This window comes from Artibeus jamaicensis, unplaced genomic scaffold (assembly GCF_021234435.1).
Source record: "Artibeus jamaicensis isolate MK-2021 breed Jamaican fruit bat unplaced genomic scaffold, CSHL_Jam_final contig_387, whole genome shotgun sequence".
NCBI lineage: Eukaryota > Metazoa > Chordata > Mammalia > Chiroptera > Phyllostomidae > Artibeus > Artibeus jamaicensis.
The window spans coordinates 17,035,839-17,056,714 of NW_026521812.1; the positions used below are offsets into that span (position 1 = coordinate 17,035,839).

Below are 20,876 nucleotides of genomic sequence, written 5' to 3' on the forward strand. Positions count from 1 at the left end.
TGGTGTAAGAAGGTGGTCTAGTTTCATTTTTCTGCACATACCTGTCCAATTTCACCAACACCATTTATTGAATAAACTACCTGTGCTTGTTTCCTCTGTTGAATATTAACTGACTATAAAAGTGAAACTAACAATCCAATTGAAAAATGGGCAAAGGACCTGAATAGACACTTCTCCAAAGAGGACATACAGATGGCCAACAGACATATGAAAAGATGTTCAACATCACTAATCATCAGAGAACGCAAATTAAAACCACAATGAGATATCACCTCACATCTGTCAGAATGGCTATCATCAACAAATCAAGGAACAAATGGGGGCAAGGATGGAGAAAGGGGAATGAACCCTTTTGCACTGTTGGTAGGAATAAAGATTGGTACAGTCACTGTTGAAAGCAGTATTGCGTTACCTCGAAAAATTAAAAAATGAATCTGCATTTTGACCCAGCGATCCTCCTTCTGAGAATATATCCAAAGGAACCCAGAACACTAATTCGAAAGAACATAAGCACCTCTATGTTCGCTGCGGCATTATTTACAATTGCCAAGATATGGATGTAGCCCAAGTACCCCCTTTCCCTCCAGCAATCAACCCCCTTAGGTCATGTCCATGGGTCCTGCACATAAGTTCTTTGGTTTCTCCATTTCCTACACTATATTCTTCATATACCCCCTGTCTATTTTGTACCTACCAATTATGATCCTTAATCCATGACCCTCCCCCTACCACTTTCCCACTTCCTTTTTCCAGCTGATAACCCTCCAAATGATCTCCATATGTATGATTCTGTCCTGTTAGAGCTGTTTGCTTAGTTTGTATTTTTAGATTCAGTTGTTGATAGTTGTGAATTTATCGTTTTACTGTTCATAGTTTTGATTAGTTTTTTTTTAGATAAGTCCCTTTAACATTTCACATAATACTTGGTGAATACAAGGAGCTTAGTAATGATGAGCTCCTTTAGCTTTACCTTGTCTGGGAAGCACTTTATCTGCCTTCCATTCTGAATGATAGCTTTGCTGGATACAGTAATCTAGGTTGAAGATCCTTTAAATACTTCTTGCCAGTCCCTTTCTGCTTGCAAAGTTTCTTTTGAGCAATCAGTTGATAGTCTTATGGGAACTCCTTTGTAGGTAATGTTCTGCCTGGTTTTTTTTTCTTGCTGCTTTTAAAATTCCCTTTTTATCTTTCACCTTCGACATTTTAATTATGAAGTATCTTGGAGTGGGCCTCTTCATATACATCTTGTTTGGGACTCTCTGTGCTTCCTGGACTTGTATGCCTATTTCCTTTGCCAAATTAGGGAAGTTTTATTATTTTTTCAAATAACTTTTCAATTTCTTGCTCTTCCTCTTCTCCTTCTGGAACCCCTATGATTCAGATGGTGGTACATTTGGAGATATACCAGAGGCTCCTTATACTATCCTCTTTTTTGTTGTTGTTGTTTTCTTCTTGTTGTTCTGGTTGAATACTTAATTCCTCCTTATGTTCCAAATCGTTGATTTGAATCCTAGCTTCCTCCCATTCACTGTTGGTTTCCTGCAGATTTTTCTTTATGTCACTTAGTGTAACCTTCATTTCTTCCTTTATGTTGCTGCTATACTCAATGAGTTCTCTGAGCATCCTGAGTACCAGTGTTTTGAACTCTGCATGTGACAGGTTGGTTATCTCTATTTCATTTAGCTCTTTTTCTGGGATTTTGTGCTGTTCTTTCATTTGGGTCATATTTCTTTGTCTCCTCAATTTGGCAGTCTCCCTGTGTTTGTTTCTATATATTAGGCAGAGCTGCTTTGACTCCCGGTCTTAGTAGTGTGGCCTATTGTAGAAAAAGCCCCTGTAAATTGTGTGGGGTGGAGCCTTAGGTAATTGACAGCGTGGGGCAACCTGCCCCACTGTTTTGTGGATCTGTGGGGGAGGCTCAGAGAGGTGACAACGCTGCTGCCTGGCTTCTGGAGGTTTGCCCATTACTTGCCTCATCTCCGATCACTTCACCCACTTCCTGTATGTGACTGGCACCCTTCCTACTATTGTCCAGCTGGTGAATCACAGAGTGGGTAGCTTTGTGTCTCCTGAAAGGGTCTCCTGAAAATCTGGGAGTTTCTTCCACTGCCCCAACCTCCACTGGTTTTTACAGTTATGGGAATTTATCTTCCTGGCGCTGGAACCCTGGGCTGTGTGTTCTGGCCTGGGGCTGGGACTGCTCACTCCCAAGGTATAACCCTCCTGATTTTAATCCACCACACATGAATGTGGGACTATCCACTCTGCCACCACCACTGCCTCCTCTCTGTGCCATATCTCGTCTCTGTGCCTCTCTGCCCATCTCCGAGACTCTGCCCCTCCTACCCATCTGGATGAGTGTGGCTTCTTTAAATCCTTGGTTGTTGGACTTCCACACAGCTTGATTTTCTGATGGTTCTGAGTGTCATTTGTTTTGATATCTGGTTGTAATTCCCTCTATGCTTGTGTGAGGAGATGAAGCATGTCTATTTATGCCTCCATCTTGACTGGAAGTCCTCAAAGTTGACCTATTTTTAACATATTAAATCTAAAGAAATATTAGCACTGGGAGTAGGTCAAAGGTTACCTAGGATCTATTCCAAGAGAAATAAAATTATAAATCATTCACAAAAGCTTGCTATCTTTTTTAAAAAAACATCAAACTCTCTGAAGGTAAGAATTACACATTAAGGTTTTCCCATTTAGGGGATCAAATGTTAAGTAGACTGAGACCCAGCATTATTTAAACGGAAAACTCTGGGGTATATTTTAATTGTTAATATGAGTAAGTTAACAGCTGCATGAGCGTCATTATTGAGGGTGAGTTTCTTGGTGATCTGTGTTGCCACCTGCAAGAACTGTGCTTTGCACCCTCTAGGTCTTCATACCTCATAGGCAGGTGGCAACTGTGGAGCTGTTCTGAGGTCAACTATCATGCTTAGAGATTGAAACAAAAAGTGTCACCCCTGCAACATCCCCAATCAACACTTTAACTGTATGTAACATCTCCTTCCTGCATAGCAGAGTGACTACACATGAAAGCTGAACTTGTAACTAGAGAAAGAATTTCTTTAAATGGCTGAGAACCTGTTGGGTGGCCAAGATCCTTGAAGATTTTAGGCCAAGGAGACAACAGGCTCTATATTTTTAACTGAGCAGGTTACTATGGAAAGACAATGATGCCATTAAGCACCTGGGGGACAAAACTATGAATTCTTTAAGTAATGGAGCAGTTTATGTGGAATAGAAAATAGAATATAAAGCCCTTGCTCAACATTTTTAAATGACTCTCAGTTTTCCTTGACCTGGCCTGAAGTGTCAGGGGTTTTCATGGACACCTGTTTTTGTGCATGAATTTCTCCTTTCAAACCTTCAGCAGGTATCTTACCACTCAACCACATTAGACTATTTACACAAACAGATCATTTTTAGCTGCTGGGCTCCGTAATAGCACCCACGAATGTTCTTTTAACACTTTTTAAAGAGGAATGAGGTATAGCTAGGTGGTGGAAGCTGCGGGTGTCCAAGTGCCCTAATTAAACTGGGCACTTTTTCCATTTCTACTGAGAAAAGACGGAAGGATCAGAAGAACCGGAAAATCAGTTTCCTGCTTGGGTAAGGGGATGAACACATTAGCTTGGTCCTGTTTTCCCCCACGGAGCTCTCTCACCAACAGCTCTTCACTTGAGAAATTTTACTTGATTAAACATTAGGGAATGAGACATTCCTAACAGAGAAACTAGTTTCCTCATCTGAAGAATGAAATGATTCATCTAAGTGACCTTTAATGTCCCTTACAGCTCTGAGTAAGAGACATAAAAGAACAATAATATTCTGAATCAAGAATTTATGTATCTTACCGGAGAATACTGCATTTAAAATGAAAACCTTATAAACAAACTAAAAAGACAAATGACAAACTGGGAAAAATATATATAAACTCTCACCGAAAAGAGGTTCATATTCCCAAGATACAGAATGCATAAGAAAAGTGGGCTAGAAATATGGTCTGAACTCTATGAGGAGATGCTCCACCACATGCTCAGCAAGAAGAATGAAATTATAACTAGACCATGATTCAATTTTTACCTCAAAAATGGGCAAAAATCTATCAATTGGGGAGAATGCAGGGGAGTAGACACTATCATACAATACTAGTGGAAATGCAAAATAAAACAATGCCTATGGGGGAGAATTTAATGACATATAACAAAGTTACATATGCATTTATCTTTAACTCAGGATTCCCAATTGTAAGAATCTGTCTCAAAGACATTCAGGCAAAAATATATACACACACAAAATTATCCACTGTTGTAGCATTTGTATCAGCAAAAGAGAGGAGATAACCTAGACGAGCATCAACAGTGAAAAAAGGCTGAAAAAAACCCATTGTATCACTCCACAGTGATACAATGGAGTACTATGCAGCTGTAAAAAGAAATGTGGAGCCCTGGCTGGTGTGGCTCAGTGGACTGAGTGCTGGACTGTGGAGCAAAGAGCATTCCACAGCTGGTTCAGTTCCCAGTCAGGGCACATGCCTGGGCTGTGGCCCAGTTCCTATTAGGAGGCACTCAATAGGCAACCACACATTAATGTTTCTCTCTCCTTTCTCCCTCCCTTCTTCTCTGTCTAAAAAATAAATAAATAAAATCTTTAAAAAAAAAAGGAATGTGGACCATCCTTACATAATGATCTCCAAGATCAATGGTTATATGAAAAGAAGCAGAATCTAAAAGTATGTAGATTTTACATACTTTTAGTAAGTAAACAATAGGATAAATCTAAAAAAAATTGTTTTTAAAAATGTTACTTTTAGAAGGAGGTAAAATACAGGGTGGGTACGGCAGGCACAGAAGCCAGACTTCGCTGCATGTTCCCTGGAGCTGGCTTGTACTGTTCCTTGGGAAATGTTCAGGTGTTCTGTGAGCCAGCGGTCTTGACCTTGATTGCTTGAACCTGGCTCTGGTGGGGGCTCACAGGCAGGCACTGTAACTATTCTCTCTACTTCTACGTAACACAAAATCTCTGTAATAGAGTCAGAAACCATATGAACAAAGCAGCAAAAATCATGTAGCTAATATTACTATGCTAGCTAGACCACTGATATCAGACTCAGACATTCCAACTTGGGAATCCATCAGGAGCACCCGAAGGACTTCTTCAAAACAGAGTCTCTGAGGCAGCACTATCTTAACCTCAAAGATTGAAGGAATTCTGTCATATCCCTCAGGACCGTGCGTGTGGGGAAAGAAGGTGAGGAAACGCTGTAAAGGCTACCCATTTTTCATCTAGTTTTAATCTCATGCCTGACACGTAAGTGCCACTCCAGTGATATTTGGTGAATTAATGAATGACCTTGGGAAGTGAAAATAAATAGGCAAGCCTAACAGCAGCTAAATGTTAGGTTTGTAAAAGCATCATTCATCTTTGATATTAAAAAATCACTTAGGTTACTGAGTTTAAAGAGCAGGCTCTCTGTTTTTAAGTGGAATGGATTTTTTATCTTAAAGCCACAGCCTAGTCACTTCAAACAGCTACAAGTAAACTCCCAGGATAAAAATAGTTTTAAATACACAATTGGGTGGGGTGTGGCTAAAAAATATTCTGATTCTACAATCTGTTTTGGACAAGACATTGCTTCTTATGTGACTAACAAAGCAAACAGAAGTCAGATTCCCTGTGCTGAAATAGGTCCAATATTTGCAAAAAGGGTTGAACATCCGAAGCTTATTCAATAAAGACACCACATTTTCCAAAGTTACAGGGGAATATAGAATGACAAATACCCACATATATTTACATGTCCCCAAAAGAAGGCATATGACCACCTGGTATGGATTTTGTCTCTAAGCACTAAATGGAGCCAAGCCCACTGTGTCTGACCACAGGGAAAAGCAGAATACCTCAAGCACAAGAATAAACTTTCAAGCTGGGAGGAGCTTAAAAACCTAGTCCAACCTTTCACCGTGGTGATGAAAATACAGGCATCTAGAGAGGTTAAGCTGCAACGCTCTGAAAATAGTTACAGTAGCCACAGATGGACAAGGAGTCCATGCAGGTGCACAGTGCTAGGTAGAAAGGGCTGAAAAGGTATCTCCTTAACTTTCACATGAATGGTACCTAGAGGGTTTCAATCTCAATCATAAGCAAATATGTTTGTGTGTGTATAACCCTATAAACATGCAAAAAAACACTAGAATACGTACTTCCAATTACACCTTTCAACACAAATTCTTCAGCCTAGCATTCAACACGAATTCTTCAGCCTAGCATTCGAAAGCATCCACAATGTTACCTCACTGACTTTTTCAAAATCTTGTCCAAGTGAACCAAAAGCAGATGGAAGGTGGCTGTTTTCACTCACTTTGTCTTCTTTAGTCTCCTCCAGACAATGTGGAGTACAAATAATCCTCACAAAAGCTTCCATAGATTATTTCCAAATGATGAAAGATGATTGAAATATCAACTTTCCAATTCTTGTCTCAATCTGAATGGATATACAGCCACATTTCATGTGTATCAATGAGTATTATAGAGACATGTGAAATGTAGGTGTTTAATATGGTAACCAATAAGAGGTTGAAAAGTGACAAGAGAGAGGAAGGCAGTGAGATGAGTTACCATTTACATTTCTACAAGGTGCTACCCAGGCTTTGTTTAAAACACATGCAGTGTATGCAGTGGAGACAGAAGGGAAAACCAAGAACAAACCTTTATTCTGTCCACTGGTCAAATATTCAATTATTTCCATTGCTGACCAATCCTGAATCCCTATCACTTTACCTCTACAGATATATTTTTTAAAAAGATGTAACCATGTCTATGCATGAAATGTCCCCTCTCACCTACTTCACCTGTGCAGTTGATGTGATTTAGCTCCAATAGGTTGCAATTAAGTAAGATACAAACTTTAGCTTTCTATCTTCATTACATTCTTCAAGATCCCTAAAACTGATTTTAAGAGTCCCCTAAGTGCTAAAGAGAATACCAATTATTTAAAATGACAATGATAATGTTGACTGCCATATTTGCAAAAACAAACAAATAAAACAAAGCAAAACAAACAAAAAAACTCCTTCTAATTGGGCTTATTCAAGATCCCTGACAGAAATTAAAACATAACCAATGATATTTTTATAAAGCTGAAAAGAGAGTTTAAAGAATTTTTTTCCTTCTGAAATGAATACAGCAACTTTATTTCAATATGAGACATGATAGCACATTATCAAGTTAAGAGTTTTTACAATCTCTACTGCAAGTCTAAAGTAAAATCCAAAATTAGGCAACTAAATCTGAAGTCATTTACTGAACATAGTGCTGGGAATAAACTAAATCCTTCAGAGTAATTATATTGTTAATTCTACTATCAAATTCATAGATGTCTTGCCCCTGTCTGAAAAATTTGAAATATTTAATATGTAAAACTTGAACTATTAGGCTATCATATTTAAAATTTCTCTTACAAACTTCTGAAGACTTACACTAAAATTCTGAAACACAAAACAGCATACCTACATTTTCACCACTATGTTACTCTCAAGCCTAAAAATAAGCAAGAATTGGGGTAAGCTATTTTCATAAAAATGCAGGAACATCAATGGTACACCAATGGCTTTATGTAACAACTGAAGAATTTAGATGCTGGTTTAAATTCACACTCCCCTCCAAAAGACTTCTTCCCTTACCTTATACACTTCCAAATATTTCCAACCAAATAACACAAGAATGTGTTTTTCAAAAATATAAAGGGGGTAGTATATCATCCCATCATGAACAAACCTAAACATCTGAGTAATAACTTCTAAAATAAAATCACAGAAAAAAGATGGTGTATGGTTAAAACTATTAATATATATTTAAGACAAAGAGTTTCTTTTTAATAAGAAAACAAGGAAAAAGACAGCCCAACCTGATCTTGTATGTCTGCCCAATAGAACTTTCCACCATAATTGGTGCTTTCCACCTCTGGGGGAGGAGCTGAAGCTCAGGGTGACCTCATGTAGTAGGAGGAAAAGAGTATAAATACTTCAGGACAGCCCTGGAGGGAGCATCTTCTGCACTGCTCACCTGGGTACAGGAGGGCTCACAAAGCTGCCAGGAAATCATCTCCAGAAGTCCCAGCACTCAGGTAAGTCTGTAACTCAATGCTCACAGGTGGACCTCCATGTCAGCTTGCTTGGAAGCAAGCTGCCATAAATTAACTGCTTGGATTTTTGTGATTTTTAAAAAAGTGCCTTTCCACTAAAATGCACAGTTTAATTTGTTTCAGTCTCTGTAAAGGTAGTTGTAATAAACTGGATTTGCAAAAAGATGCCCTATTCTAAATGTCAGTGTATTCTGAAACTACTAGATGTCTCTGTCTATATCAAAGGTCCTGAAACATTTAATAGAGACATTCAATTACTGTTTTTTTAAACTTCACTTTTTACTTGATTACTTAAATGTGGTTTCCTAAAGCATATATTCATATAACTAAAAATAATAACTCATTAAGTAGAAAGTATATTCAAAATATATAACATAAAATAAAAAAATAGGTTAAGTGTATAAGGAATTCATTTGCACAATATTAGAAAAATAAAATAGGTCAATTAACAAATTGAATAAAATTATTCTTTTCTATTTTTCAGAATCCATCTGCGAACATGCCAGAAACAGCTCTTCTGCTGCTAATGTCCTTGAACTTGGTTCATGGAGCATTTTATGCTGAGAGATACCAAACACCTACGGGTGTAAAAGGCCCACTGGCCAACACGAAGACACAGTTCTTCATTCCCTACGCCATAAAGAGTAAAGGTAAACTGAACAGTGTGTATTGCTCGATTAACTAGTTGGTTATTGCTTTTTACAATCTTAATGATCTCTTTCACAAAATGCTATTAACTATGTTGGTGTTAAATTATTTTCAAACTCTGGAATTAGCCCAAAATGATTTATGGAAAAAGTAGGTCTATTCAAGAACATTAATATTTTTTGCACAATAAGAATAGTGGAAAAATACACCTGAATTTTTTTATGTGTGGAAATGTTTCCCCTCAGGTGATGTTTTTTTGCATAAACTACTCATAATCTAGAAGTATGAATTTAATAAAAATTCATCAAGTTGAAAAAGGTGTAACTAAAATAGCTGACAAGAGGCATAGAAAGGAGCAAGTTTATATTTCTAAATATTTAAACATATTTACTTTTAAAACCTATTCTACCAGCTCACAAATATACATATAAAAGGGGTCATAATAATCAAATAAAATCTGTTGCCCTCAGAAATTTAATAGACCAATGATGTAGCGATTCTCATAGTTTTTTAAACATTTTTGTATAGTTTAGTGGTATGTAAGTTACTCATCCTCTTTGTGCCTTGGTTTCCTCTTTTGTTAAAGGAGGAGAAGCTATTTCAAAGGGCTGTTATGATGTGTAGCTGAGTTAGCATCTGTAAAGTGCTTAAGGGTTAGCTGTTACTACCCCTCTGGCTCCCCCTCCCTCTATCAGAAGGACAGGTGGTGGAGCCTTGGCTTATTCTTTCTTCAACCTATTCCTCATCTGTTCAGCTTTCTCAGCTCTTGTAAGAGTCCTGAGAGGACACTTAAGTGCCAACAGGTCCTCACAGAAGAGCAAGGACTAGGGTTCATGTTCACTGATTCCATTTCATGCAGTAACATCTGACGCACACACTGCCTGGAAAGTGGCTGCTGAATTAAACTGGATAATCTGAACTGACTGTAGGGCCCACATTTTCTTCCCACAGAATTTTCTCATTAGTTATATATTTTATCCTGCAAATAAAGCTAAGTATGTTTGCCATTCACTTTAAAAATCATGCTTTTGGAGACAATGATTTTGAGCAAATTAAACTTACGGGGTTGTCTTTTAAACAAGCAAGTTGAAATTTTAAAATATTTCATGAAAGGTAGCTTAATGTTTAAAAACAAAGGCACAGGTGCACCATAGATACTCCTGAATGTCTCAAAGTAAAAATAAGAAAAAGAGGTAAGTTAGGAAAGAAAGAATAAAAGACAAGGAAGTCTGCTACTTGGAGCAACAGATGGCATTTTAAAATGGCAAGACAAGCAGCCCTGGGTTACACTCTCTAGGATCACAAGTCCAGACTTTTTATAGTTCACCAAGATCACAAGAAACAGTCTGAAATTCAAAATAAAATGCACTAATTTTAGGAGGTTAAAAATATTTCTATCTTCCCACCTTAATTTACTGCATCATCTTGGCTAGTTTTGCAGAATAAAAATATCTCTACTTGATATACAAGGTAGAAACTCAAACATTATCATCCCACTGGCAGGCATCATACACTGAATAAAGACAAGAGCCCACAATTTACACAAGGAAGACATTAAGTGGATAACAGAAACAGAGAGTGCATGTCTGTCCAACACAGCCTAAGGCAGAGGTCAGCCACAACACACTACTTACGCTCCACAGCTGGTGGGCGTGCGGCGGCCGCATTCTGCCACAACCAACCACTCTTCCAGTGTGTGGGCATTTAAGAAATGTCTCTACTGGGCAACTGTTTTCCTCTGAGGATGGTACCACCCAAATCTTGAATGTGTTCAAATGGCAAGTTATACAAAGAGGGGCTGGCTGTCCCCCAAGGACACAACAGAAGTCACCTTCTTTCTTGCACCGAGGTGCAGGACCCATTAGGACACATGGCTGTATTTATGCACATACTGTGTGTGTATTTTGTCACATTCCAAGAGGCAGAGATCACCCTGCCCTTACAGCTCTGGTCTCAAATGACATCTCATGCAGTCATTTTCAATAGACTTGTCTATTTTCTATTTTAACAGTTTTACAGACTTCTAAAAAGACTAAGACATTGTTTTTTTAGTATGGACATAATCTAAATAACACTTTGAAGCAAGCCCCAACCTAACATAGTCTGCATTTTAAAAAGTGCTCTATTTTATACCAAACCATTAAGAAATCCTTTGTTCATCTGTTCTATTTGCAATGTGTCAACACCTATTTACATAGATAGATCATACACATACGCTAAAGTTAATCACCAGATTTGTGTTAACTTGTGGAACTCTTTTCCACACGTTGATTTTTCTCAGTCTTTTTTTCTGGATACCATTTTCTGAAAATCCATACGTAAATAAAGTTCCATATATTTAAGTGTTTGCAAAATGAAATGTAACTCTAATTAGTACAAAATATAAAGATATCCAAGTCCAAAATGATTTTCCTATTTCAGCATATCTATTTTCATGATTTTGTTCTGTATTTTATATTTTGTCACTGTTTTTCAAATATCAGGAATATCTGTACCCAAGAGAATACTACTACTGTTGGCTGACAACTTCTTACATGCAAGTTAATTAGTATGAACTCTTTAAAAAATATAATAATGTGCTAATAACTAAGAAAGGGAACTATACCCAGAAAAATATGTTTTCAAGGGCAATTTACAATTTCAACTTTCAATTCAATTCATAATTTCAATTCATTTAAAGTTATTTCCAAGTTAGTACTCATTTTGATTTTTAAAGCCAATAAAGATTTAGTTAAAGGGTTTTATTATTCATTTTTATACAAAAAAGATCTGGCTCAAAAGTCATAGCTGTACGTCATTTTTAGGGTTTTGACCAAACTGTTCCACTACCGTGATGTCTACTGAGCCTACCATTACAAGGAGCCATTTTCCAACAGTGTAAGAATCTACACAAAAAATGTACTTGAAAAGTAACTAAATAAAATTAAAAAAAAAAGAATCTGCACAGTATATGGAGGCATTCTACTTATGCGTCTGAAAACTTATTAAACAGAAAAATTATTATAATGTAAATTATGCAACCAAATACTTAAAATCATATGTGATTTTATTACCATCTTCGTTAACTGCCAAAGAATTTCTCTGAGAAGATTTTCTGTACATGCTTGTAATGATTAGTGCCTAAAGATTCTTCGACGTGGTACTACTTCCCTAACGGCGCATCCTAATGCCAGCAATACTCTGCTGATCCCACCTCGGAATGACTAAAACAACCCTGGTCATCTTGTGAAGCACTCACCGCATGCACACTGGTCCTGCTCCCTCTGTGAGCGGAGCTCTTGCAGGATGGATGCACCCTGTGCTCCCCACACTGGAGGCTCAATAGCACTTCTCACATCACAAACACTGAACAACTGATTCTTGAGTTTAAACTGATTATGTTAGTAGAACATAATTAGCCCAAATAAACCCATACCTCTGTGAAATCAACAATATTTACTTGCATTTATCAAAGAAAACTTGAGGTAAGCACTTTAATACTATTTTATGTATCTTTCCCATTAAGACGAATTCTCTAATTCTTTTTCAATTTTAACTCAATGGGGAATATAAGAGCTCGCAGTGTGTACTGCAGTTAAAAAAAAAAAATCAACCTAAATCTGTACTGTGTTTGGCAGGGCCATGGCCGACCTAAATTAGAATCAAGGGCATTTCTCACTTATATCTGATTTTTAAAAAAAGATTTTATTTCTTTATCTTTACAGAAAAGGAAAGGGAGGGAGCGAGAGAGAGGGAGATGTGGTTGCCTCTCAGATGCCCCCACTGGGGACCTGGCCCACAACCCAGGCACATGCCCTGACTGGAATAGAACCAGTGACCCTTTGGTTCACAGGCCAGCACTCAATCCACAGAGCCACACCAGCCAGGGATCATTTATGACTTAGAGAATAGCTTTTGTAAAGGAAAATTGTTACAGTTCTAAAATATTTTCCCATTTATTCTGTACTTGTCTTTTTCTTCCTTTTCTGTAAAATACTTTTCCCTTTCCTTCCTAGGTAGATGATTTTCCCAAAATAAATGTAATATATTTGCTTCCACTATACTCTTATTCTAGATAAATTCTTCAATCCCAGCTTATTTTCATGGATAATTAGGATGTAATAAGAGTATTATGTTGGCCATCGTCTTATGAGACCATATTCTCTAGCAATGTTTTTTTAAAAATATTTTATTTACTTAATTTTAGAGAGGGGAAGAGAGAGGAAGAGAGCAAGAGAAAAACATCAATGTGTGGCTGCCTTTCACACATTCCCCACTGTGGACCTGGCCCACAACCTAGGCATGTGCCCTGACTGGGAATAGAACCAGTGACCCCTTGGTTTTCAGCCTGGCACTCAATCCACTGAGCCACACCAGCCAGGGCTCTCTAGCAATGTTATCTAAAACAGCATAAAGTGTATTGCCTGACACCGTTTAAGACTAGTCTGCCAAAATGGACTGATTGACACTGCAACACTGCAACGTTCTGTCCTGACGTATAATTCAAGAAGCAATAGTTATCCTTGATGTTACTAATGGTCCCCCTCTCTGGGTATGTTTTGGGCATTTCTTTTAGGTATACCAGTAAGAGGAGAGCAAGGTATTCCTGGTCCACCGGGCCCCACTGGACCTCGAGGGCACCCAGGTCCCTCTGGACCACCAGGAAAGCCAGGCTATGGAAGTCCTGGACTCCAAGGAGAGCCAGGGTTGCCAGGACCACCGGGACCATCAGGCACCGGGAAGCCAGGCATGCCAGGACTACCAGGAAAACAAGGGGAGAGAGGACCATACGGACCGAAAGGAGATATTGGACCAGCTGGTTTACCAGGACCACGGGGCCCACCAGGACCACCCGGAATTCCTGGCCCAGCCGGAATTTCTGTTTCAGGAAAACCTGGACAACAGGGACCCCCAGGAGCCCCTGGACCCAGAGGCATTCCCGGAGAAAAGGGTGCACCAGGAGTCCCTGGTGTGAATGGACAGAAAGGGGAAACTGGATATGGTACTCCTGGCCGCCCAGGTGAGAGAGGCCTTCCGGGTCCTCAGGGTCCCATGGGACCACCTGGCCCTCCTGGAGTGGGAAAAAGAGGTGAAAATGGGTTTCCGGGACAGCCAGGTATCAAAGGTGATCGGGGCTTTCCAGGGGAAAGGGGACCAGCTGGCCCACCAGGCCCACAAGGTCCTCCTGGGGAACGAGGGCCAGAAGGCATTGGAAAGCCAGGAGCCAGTGGAGCCCCAGGCCAGCCAGGGGTTCCAGGAACCAAAGGTCACCCTGGGGCTCCAGGAGTAGCTGGGCCCCCAGGGCCTCCTGGCTTTGGGAAACCAGGCTTGCCAGGCCTGAAGGGACAAAGAGGACCTGCTGGCCTTCCAGGGGCTCCAGGTGCCAAAGGGGAGCAAGGTCCAGCAGGCCGTCCTGGGGAGCCAGGTCTGGCTGGACCCCCTGGAAATATGGGGCCCCAAGGACCAAAAGGCTTCCCAGGCAACCATGGGGTCCCAGGCCCTAAAGGTGAGACAGGGCCAGTCGGGCCTGCAGGACACCCTGGGGCTAAGGGAGAAAGGGGTTCCTCTGGTTTAGATGGAAAACCAGGGTACCCGGGAGAACCAGGTCTCAGTGGTCCTAAGGGTAACCCAGGCTTACCAGGCCCAAAAGGTGACCCTGGAGTGCAAGGACCTCCTGGTCTCCCAGGCCCCGCGGGCCCAGGAGGAGTTAAGGGAGTGCCTGGACACAACGGCGAGGCGGGTCCAAGAGGTGCTCCTGGAGTACCAGGTGCCAGAGGCCCCACTGGGCCACCAGGCATTCCAGGATTCCCTGGACCTAAGGGGGATCCAGGAACCCCAGGTCTTCCGGGCCCCGCTGGCATAGCAACTAAGGGCCTCAATGGTCCCAGTGGGCCACCAGGGCCTCCAGGTCCAAGAGGTCACGCTGGAGAGCCTGGCCTTCCAGGGCCCCCAGGCCCCCCAGGCCCCCCAGGCCAAGCAGTCCTTCCCGAGGGCTCTATAAAGGCAGGCCAAAGGCCTCTGGTTAGTGCCAGCCAGGGTGTGACGGGAATGCCCGTGTCTGCTTTCACCGTTATTCTCTCTAAAGCTTACCCGGCTATAGGAGCACCCATCCCATTTGATAAGATTCTGTATAACAGGCAACAGCATTATGACCCAAGAACTGGAATCTTTACCTGCAGGATACCCGGAATATACTATTTCTCCTACCACGTGCATGTCAAAGGGACCCATGTGTGGGTAGGTCTGTATAAGAATGGCACCCCTGTAATGTACACGTATGATGAATATGCCAAGGGCTACCTGGACCAGGCTTCGGGCAGTGCCGTAGTCGACCTCACGGAAAACGACCAGGTGTGGCTCCAACTGCCCAACGCCGAGTCCAACGGCCTGTACTCCTCTGAGTACGTCCACTCCTCCTTCTCAGGATTCTTAGTGGCTCCGATGTGAGCATGTTCCCACCAAGCTAATACAAATCTGCTTGAAAAGGCAACCCTCGACTTCGCCCCGCCCCACCAAATGCACATGGAGGTAGGCTGAAAACGATATCGTTCATTTTAATCTTGTAAAATACAGATTGGAGCTTTCAGACCAACCAATTTTCCCTCTGAAAAAGCGAGCGGCAATGGTATAAAATATGTGAAGACCCTCTCGAATTCCTAATCAGCAATCCTAAGACTCTTTAAGGTTTTCTGTGAAGTCCATTAGTACTTAAACATGTCACCATAAAAGCCCTACTAAGCTTAAATATAAAATGATCACAAAAAAACCTCTGATCAGTGATGCTGTTATGTTAAATCTGATTTCAGAATCTCAGCATTTGCCAGTTTCTAACAGTGATCAGAACTAGGAAACATTAAGGAGGTATCCTATCTGTATAAAACTTAAGTACTTGAATATTCAAATGTAAAAGACATAGTATACCATAGGATTTTTCGGATGGTGCATTGCTCAAGGCTTACATGGCCACATGTGTCAATATCTATTCAAATATAGAGGTGCATACAGACTTTTTATGACTCTCATAAAAAATAAAAAATATTATGTTAAAATTAACCTGAAATGCAACCAAGGTGCTTTAGTCGTGAACCTTTCCAAACTTTTCTGTGACTGCAGAAAAACTGTCTATTACCCTTCACAACTTGGGAGCAGGTGCTGCACCAACTGTGTTTATTTAACACAAGTGTGATTAATCTGATTTAATTCCCTTGAATTTTATGTCATATGACTTTGTGGGTTTACAGTGTGTACCTGTGCCTCCGGTTCCAGTGAAATAATAACTAATGTCAAGGGTTTCAAAAATTGCCTAGAACTGAAGAGATTATTTATTTATGCTCTGTACTGTATTTTTATATTGCTGTTTAAAACTTATAAGCTGTGCCTCACTTATTAAAGCACGAAATGTTTTTCCTACTTATTTTCAATGCAATAAAATAACATCAACTGATTTTAGGTGAAATTTATTTGACAGTAGCAATTTACAATTCTCCACCATTCTTTTAAGGCTTTTCATTTTACAAAGCTCATAGGAGATAAAGCAATAATGTGGTGGGTGGGGGTGGCTTTGCAGTTGCCATGGATACAGGTGCCTCTCCATTGGAGATGGGCATTCCCACACACCCAGGGGACCCCGGGAACCACATGTGACCTACGAGCGGGGGTGCAGGGCTGGTGGCTGGGAGAGAAAATCACTGCACCCCCACAGCAGTGATTTCTTCTAGGAAGGAAAGAAGCAGATGAGGATGTTATTTGACCAAATATTCTTCAGTGGCTATTTGTTCCCTTCTTATATTTTTAGTCATAATATTTATGACTATTTTGATGGTTTAAATTACTTTAAAAGGAAGGCAAGCAATTTTTAAGTCAGTCAAAAAGCAAGATTTTTCTAAGCTGAGATACTGCTCGTGAGCATCCATCAGCCCGCTGGCTGAATCAGGACAGTCTGGCTGAAGTCACTGGGGTAACGTACTACAAAGGCACCTCTCTGCCCCTTAGGAGTAATCTGTGTCACCCAAGCGAACCTGTGACTAGAACCATGACACCGTAGGCTCGGGTTGGTGATATCTCTGCTCCTGTTCTGGGTCAGCCAGTCCTGTGTTTTAAGTAAGAAGAATGGAATTTCCATTTTTTTCCAACCATCTGTAATTACACTAATGGTTACAGGTGTGCCTGACCCCAATTCCCGAGCCAGGAAACAGTGAAAGCAGAACTGCAGTTCTGGGGAACAGACAAAATGACCCCATTCGAAAGACAGCACAGCTCAGCACACCCGCAGTTATGGGCATGAAACCGACATACGCAAAAGAATCTCTTAAAATGTAAATGGTACCCACTTTATAGTGATATTTAGGATGAAATTAAGTCCCAAATGAAGTAGATATATAGGTAACAACTATGTAATTTACTAAACACACAACATTTAACAGACATCTGTGAGAAAATCTTTCCATTACTTACCCTTAAAAGCTGACATCTTATAATTGTGTTGTATACCAGCCACTATATCCTTCCAAAAATCAAATGTTTTCTGACCATTGTGCTGCTAAAAAATAAAATAAATTTCCAACTATAACACATACAATAATTCTTTTTTAAAGCATAATAGAAGTACTTGGCAAATAATTACAATATTATTGTATTCTGCAATAGGGTCTCATCATGTTTTAGAAATCATAATGGGTTAATAAAATTCTCATTTTTTTAAACATGATTTTTAAGAAGAAATCACTTCCATGAAAATCACTGCTACAAAGATAATATACATGTACACACATGACTAATTATTAATGTAGCTCATATAACTCAAATAAAATAAAACACTCCATTCATTAGAAAGTATAAAAATTACAGAACATTTCAAACACCTGAATAAGTTTACAATGTTATAGCCTCTGACATAAATCAGAATGTGTTACTTTGTATTCTATGGTATCAACACAGCCAAGAGGCCTGCAACCTTCCAAGTCTGAAAAGCTTGTTACTTTAGAACGCAGGACACACTTACCTGAATTTTGGTATAAAAGAGTAGCAAGTCTCTAGAGGAGGCATGAAGCATGTTCCAAATCCAAAATGTAAACCATTTTTACTGAGTTTTTTTTAAAAACCAGAAAGCAAATGAGCATTCTATTAAAACACACAACCCTACAGCCCTTTGCTTCCTTGGGAATATTAAGCAGTATTTCCATCTAAACAAAAACTAACTACTAGTTGTTGTTACCTATTACAAAAATTCTGAAATATGTAAGGACTGATAAATTTGCTAGTAGTCACTATAAAATGAGAAACTGACTTTATCTCATGTCAATAATAATTTCTACAAACATACCAGAACTATCGCTCCCCCGAAATTTTAATAAATACAGGACTATAATTCTGAGTAGAAAAAAAACATTACCTATGTTTTATTATAAACATGATCATTGTGATTTTAAAAGATAACATGTAAAAAGGGATTCTGACGTAAAACCAGCTATGTTCATAGGTCTTAAACTCCGCATGACTAGAAATCTAATTTTGATACACAGTACAATAAAATACACATGCATTAAATTATACTCAAAATGATGGATTTAAAAATTTCATCTCATTTTTTGGTTTTACATTACTTAGAATGCTTAAACTCATGTAGACTTTCTTAATTATTACTTTTTTATTCTATTCACAAAGCAAATATTTTTAGCAGATGCAAGGGGTTTTTGCTTTAAAAAGTATGCATTTATTGAACTGACATCAATAATTTTGCATATTTTCTCTTTGTAGTTTTTTCAGTGACAATTCTACAAGTTGAAAGCACTTCTATTCCTTTGCTTTATTTGAAAGCAGTGAGCTTCTATTTTATAACTGGACTACATTTTCTGAAGAGGCAAATAGAGGTTTAGGCACATTGTTTCTGACCCAACCTTCAAAACATGGAATTTTAAATGGGTGTATGTATTTGAGGCACAGAAAACAGAGGCAGGGACCAGGCACGACGTTTTTTTTTTTTTTTTTGCTGGGACATGGGACCAATTAGTGGAAAATGCAGAATTAAAGCCACATTGAAGACTTGAAGATAAAGATGTTAATGTAGGAATGTTCAAACATGAAGATAATGTTGATGAGAAAATTTTATAATTTGAGTGAAACTGGTGACAGATGCAGGGGAACAAGATCGAAAAAGCCCTGCAGAATACGGCTTTGCAGCTTCGTTATGCATCTGAAATTATGGAGGAAAGAAGGAAGACTACCTGGGGTGGGAGAAAGCAAGACAGGGATCAGATTGCAGGAGAGTTCACAGGATTATGGGCTCTCTCGAGGGTGGTTGTAGTTTACTTCAAAGGCACAGAAACAAATAGCAGGGCTTGCTTAAGGCAAAGATAAATCTACTAAAGACTTGTGCCTGTGGCCTGTTGACCAACCACAACCTGCGTAATTAAGAATTTACACAGATGCCAAGGTCTGTATTTTTCTCTAGACTTTTGCACCCCCTGCTGGAAAAGAGGTGTATTATCCTTGAGGGAAAAAGTGGTCACTGCTTATTTAATTTTCCAAAACATTTTGGCCAAATTCTGTTTTCCTTCCTCAGTCACTTCTGAGATCACAAAGAAGAAACCGAGGAAAACCTCCATTCAAAAGACACGTATAATTAAGAGCTCTGATTTATGACTAAGTATGTATATCACAGCTTTCTAAAAAAATTAAAGTTTTCACCTTTGTTAAGAAATCCACCACCTTGGCACACAGAAGGGCTCCTGGCAGGTCAAAGTAGTTATCATAAATATAGTATTTTCCTAAAAAAAAAAGAACAAAAATTTAAACTGGGAACAAATTAATGCCACATTTATGGGGCATACACAGAAATCTAGCTGAAGAAACACAAGATCTTGGTGCAGTAAATTTAAAGGAGCCTCCATTTCAGTTCAGAATGGCTCCATTAACAGGCTATCATCTCTCAAAGGTTTAAGCTATGAGGGTGCTTCAAGAAAGTTAGAATTTGATATGCATAAATTAAGCATTTTATCAAAAAATATTTAAGTTATATTTTTAGACCCGAAAGGGACTATATCCCAAATATAAAATGGATTAGGAAGAAGCCACAGTTTATGTTATTAATGTCACTGAATTTCAAAAGAAACAACCCAAAAGTGGAGTTCCATGAAGCACTGCCCACCACAGGCCTCTGTTATCTCACTGCCTGACCCCTGGGCACTGCAATGGAAGCAGTTCCCTGACCGGCCCAGTTAAGAGTAGATAACCTTCAAGGCCAATCTCAGATGATCCTGGATAAATTCAGCACCAGCAGGGAGCTGCTGATGTTTATTGGAGAAGGGGTGGAGTAGTTGGAAACAGCTGGGTCAGACTGGGTGAATGTTCTTTTCCTAGCTGGGGAATACTTTGTTCTCTAAAACGCTCCTTGTTTCTGAATGGATATCAGAAATGTAGCTGGGTGCCTAGCTTTTCTGAGTTATTTACAACCACCTACTTCTAGAGAGACAACAGCTCTCTATCCTCACTGAGTGAAAGGCTGTCCACACATTTAACTTCTGCTGGTTATTTTAAGTTGGGATGTGCGAAAGCATTCTAAATCTAACCCCAATGGGAAGTCTAGTATTTCCTATCAACTTACTTTATCAAGAGTGCTCATACTTCCTGACATTTTCATCTCTCTACAAAAACAAAACTCTCAGAAGACAGCAAATGTAACAAACAAAGGAAACACAATCATGGCAAGGAGGAACTCCAACTATTTCCAGGTCATTACATTCTCTAAAGCAGAACAGATACTTTTCAAAACCATGTAGTGTATGGGAAAATGGCAAGAAAAATTAGAACCCCCCCGATAATTATAACTTTTAATAAGGTTCATTTATAACAATATATTTCAATTGTTCCTTGTTACTCTATGCACATCCATGTCTGTATATAATTTTTGAAAACTATTTTCATGTGTACCCATGGGGAAGCTCTTTAAAGACTAAAAAAAAATGTGTAAAGTCATTCAAATAAAGAAAAAGAAAGCTGAAGGGAAAAGATACTAAAACTGGCAGTACAGACGGGAATTCCAGGAAATAGGAGCAGTAGGTGATAACAGTATAAGGAGAAATTAAATGAGGATTGAGCCTGT

The 20,876-nt window shown here is 39.4% G+C and overlaps 2 protein-coding genes across 5 annotated transcripts in view; one reads left to right on the top strand and one right to left on the bottom strand.

Moving 5' to 3' along the window:
* Positions 1 to 16,196, top strand: part of COL10A1 (collagen type X alpha 1 chain) — a 35,123-nt gene extending 18,927 nt beyond the window's left edge. Inside the window, exons 2-4 of one of the 2 annotated variants that reach the window (XM_037158084.2) lie at positions 7,938 to 8,131; positions 8,634 to 8,799; positions 13,353 to 16,196. In XM_037158084.2, coding sequence (XP_037013979.2) covers positions 8,649 to 8,799; positions 13,353 to 15,223 — 2,022 coding nt within the window. In that variant the 5' untranslated portion in view covers positions 7,938 to 8,131; positions 8,634 to 8,648 and the 3' untranslated portion in view covers positions 15,224 to 16,196. The remainder of the gene's footprint in view (positions 1 to 7,937; positions 8,132 to 8,633; positions 8,800 to 13,352) is intronic. The other variant, XM_037158082.2, reaches the window with a different exon arrangement.
* The window catches only part of NT5DC1 (5'-nucleotidase domain containing 1), a 118,059-nt gene that overhangs the window by 86,133 nt on the left and 11,050 nt on the right, over positions 1 to 20,876 (bottom strand). For 2 of the 3 annotated variants that reach the window (XM_037158085.2, XM_037158087.2), the window contains exons 5-6: positions 19,463 to 19,542; positions 17,231 to 17,315 (exon numbers count right to left, since the gene is read on the bottom strand). In XM_037158085.2, the coding sequence (XP_037013980.2) occupies positions 17,231 to 17,315; positions 19,463 to 19,542 (165 nt within the window). The remainder of the gene's footprint in view (positions 1 to 17,230; positions 17,316 to 19,462; positions 19,543 to 20,876) is intronic. The other variant, XM_037158086.2, reaches the window with a different exon arrangement.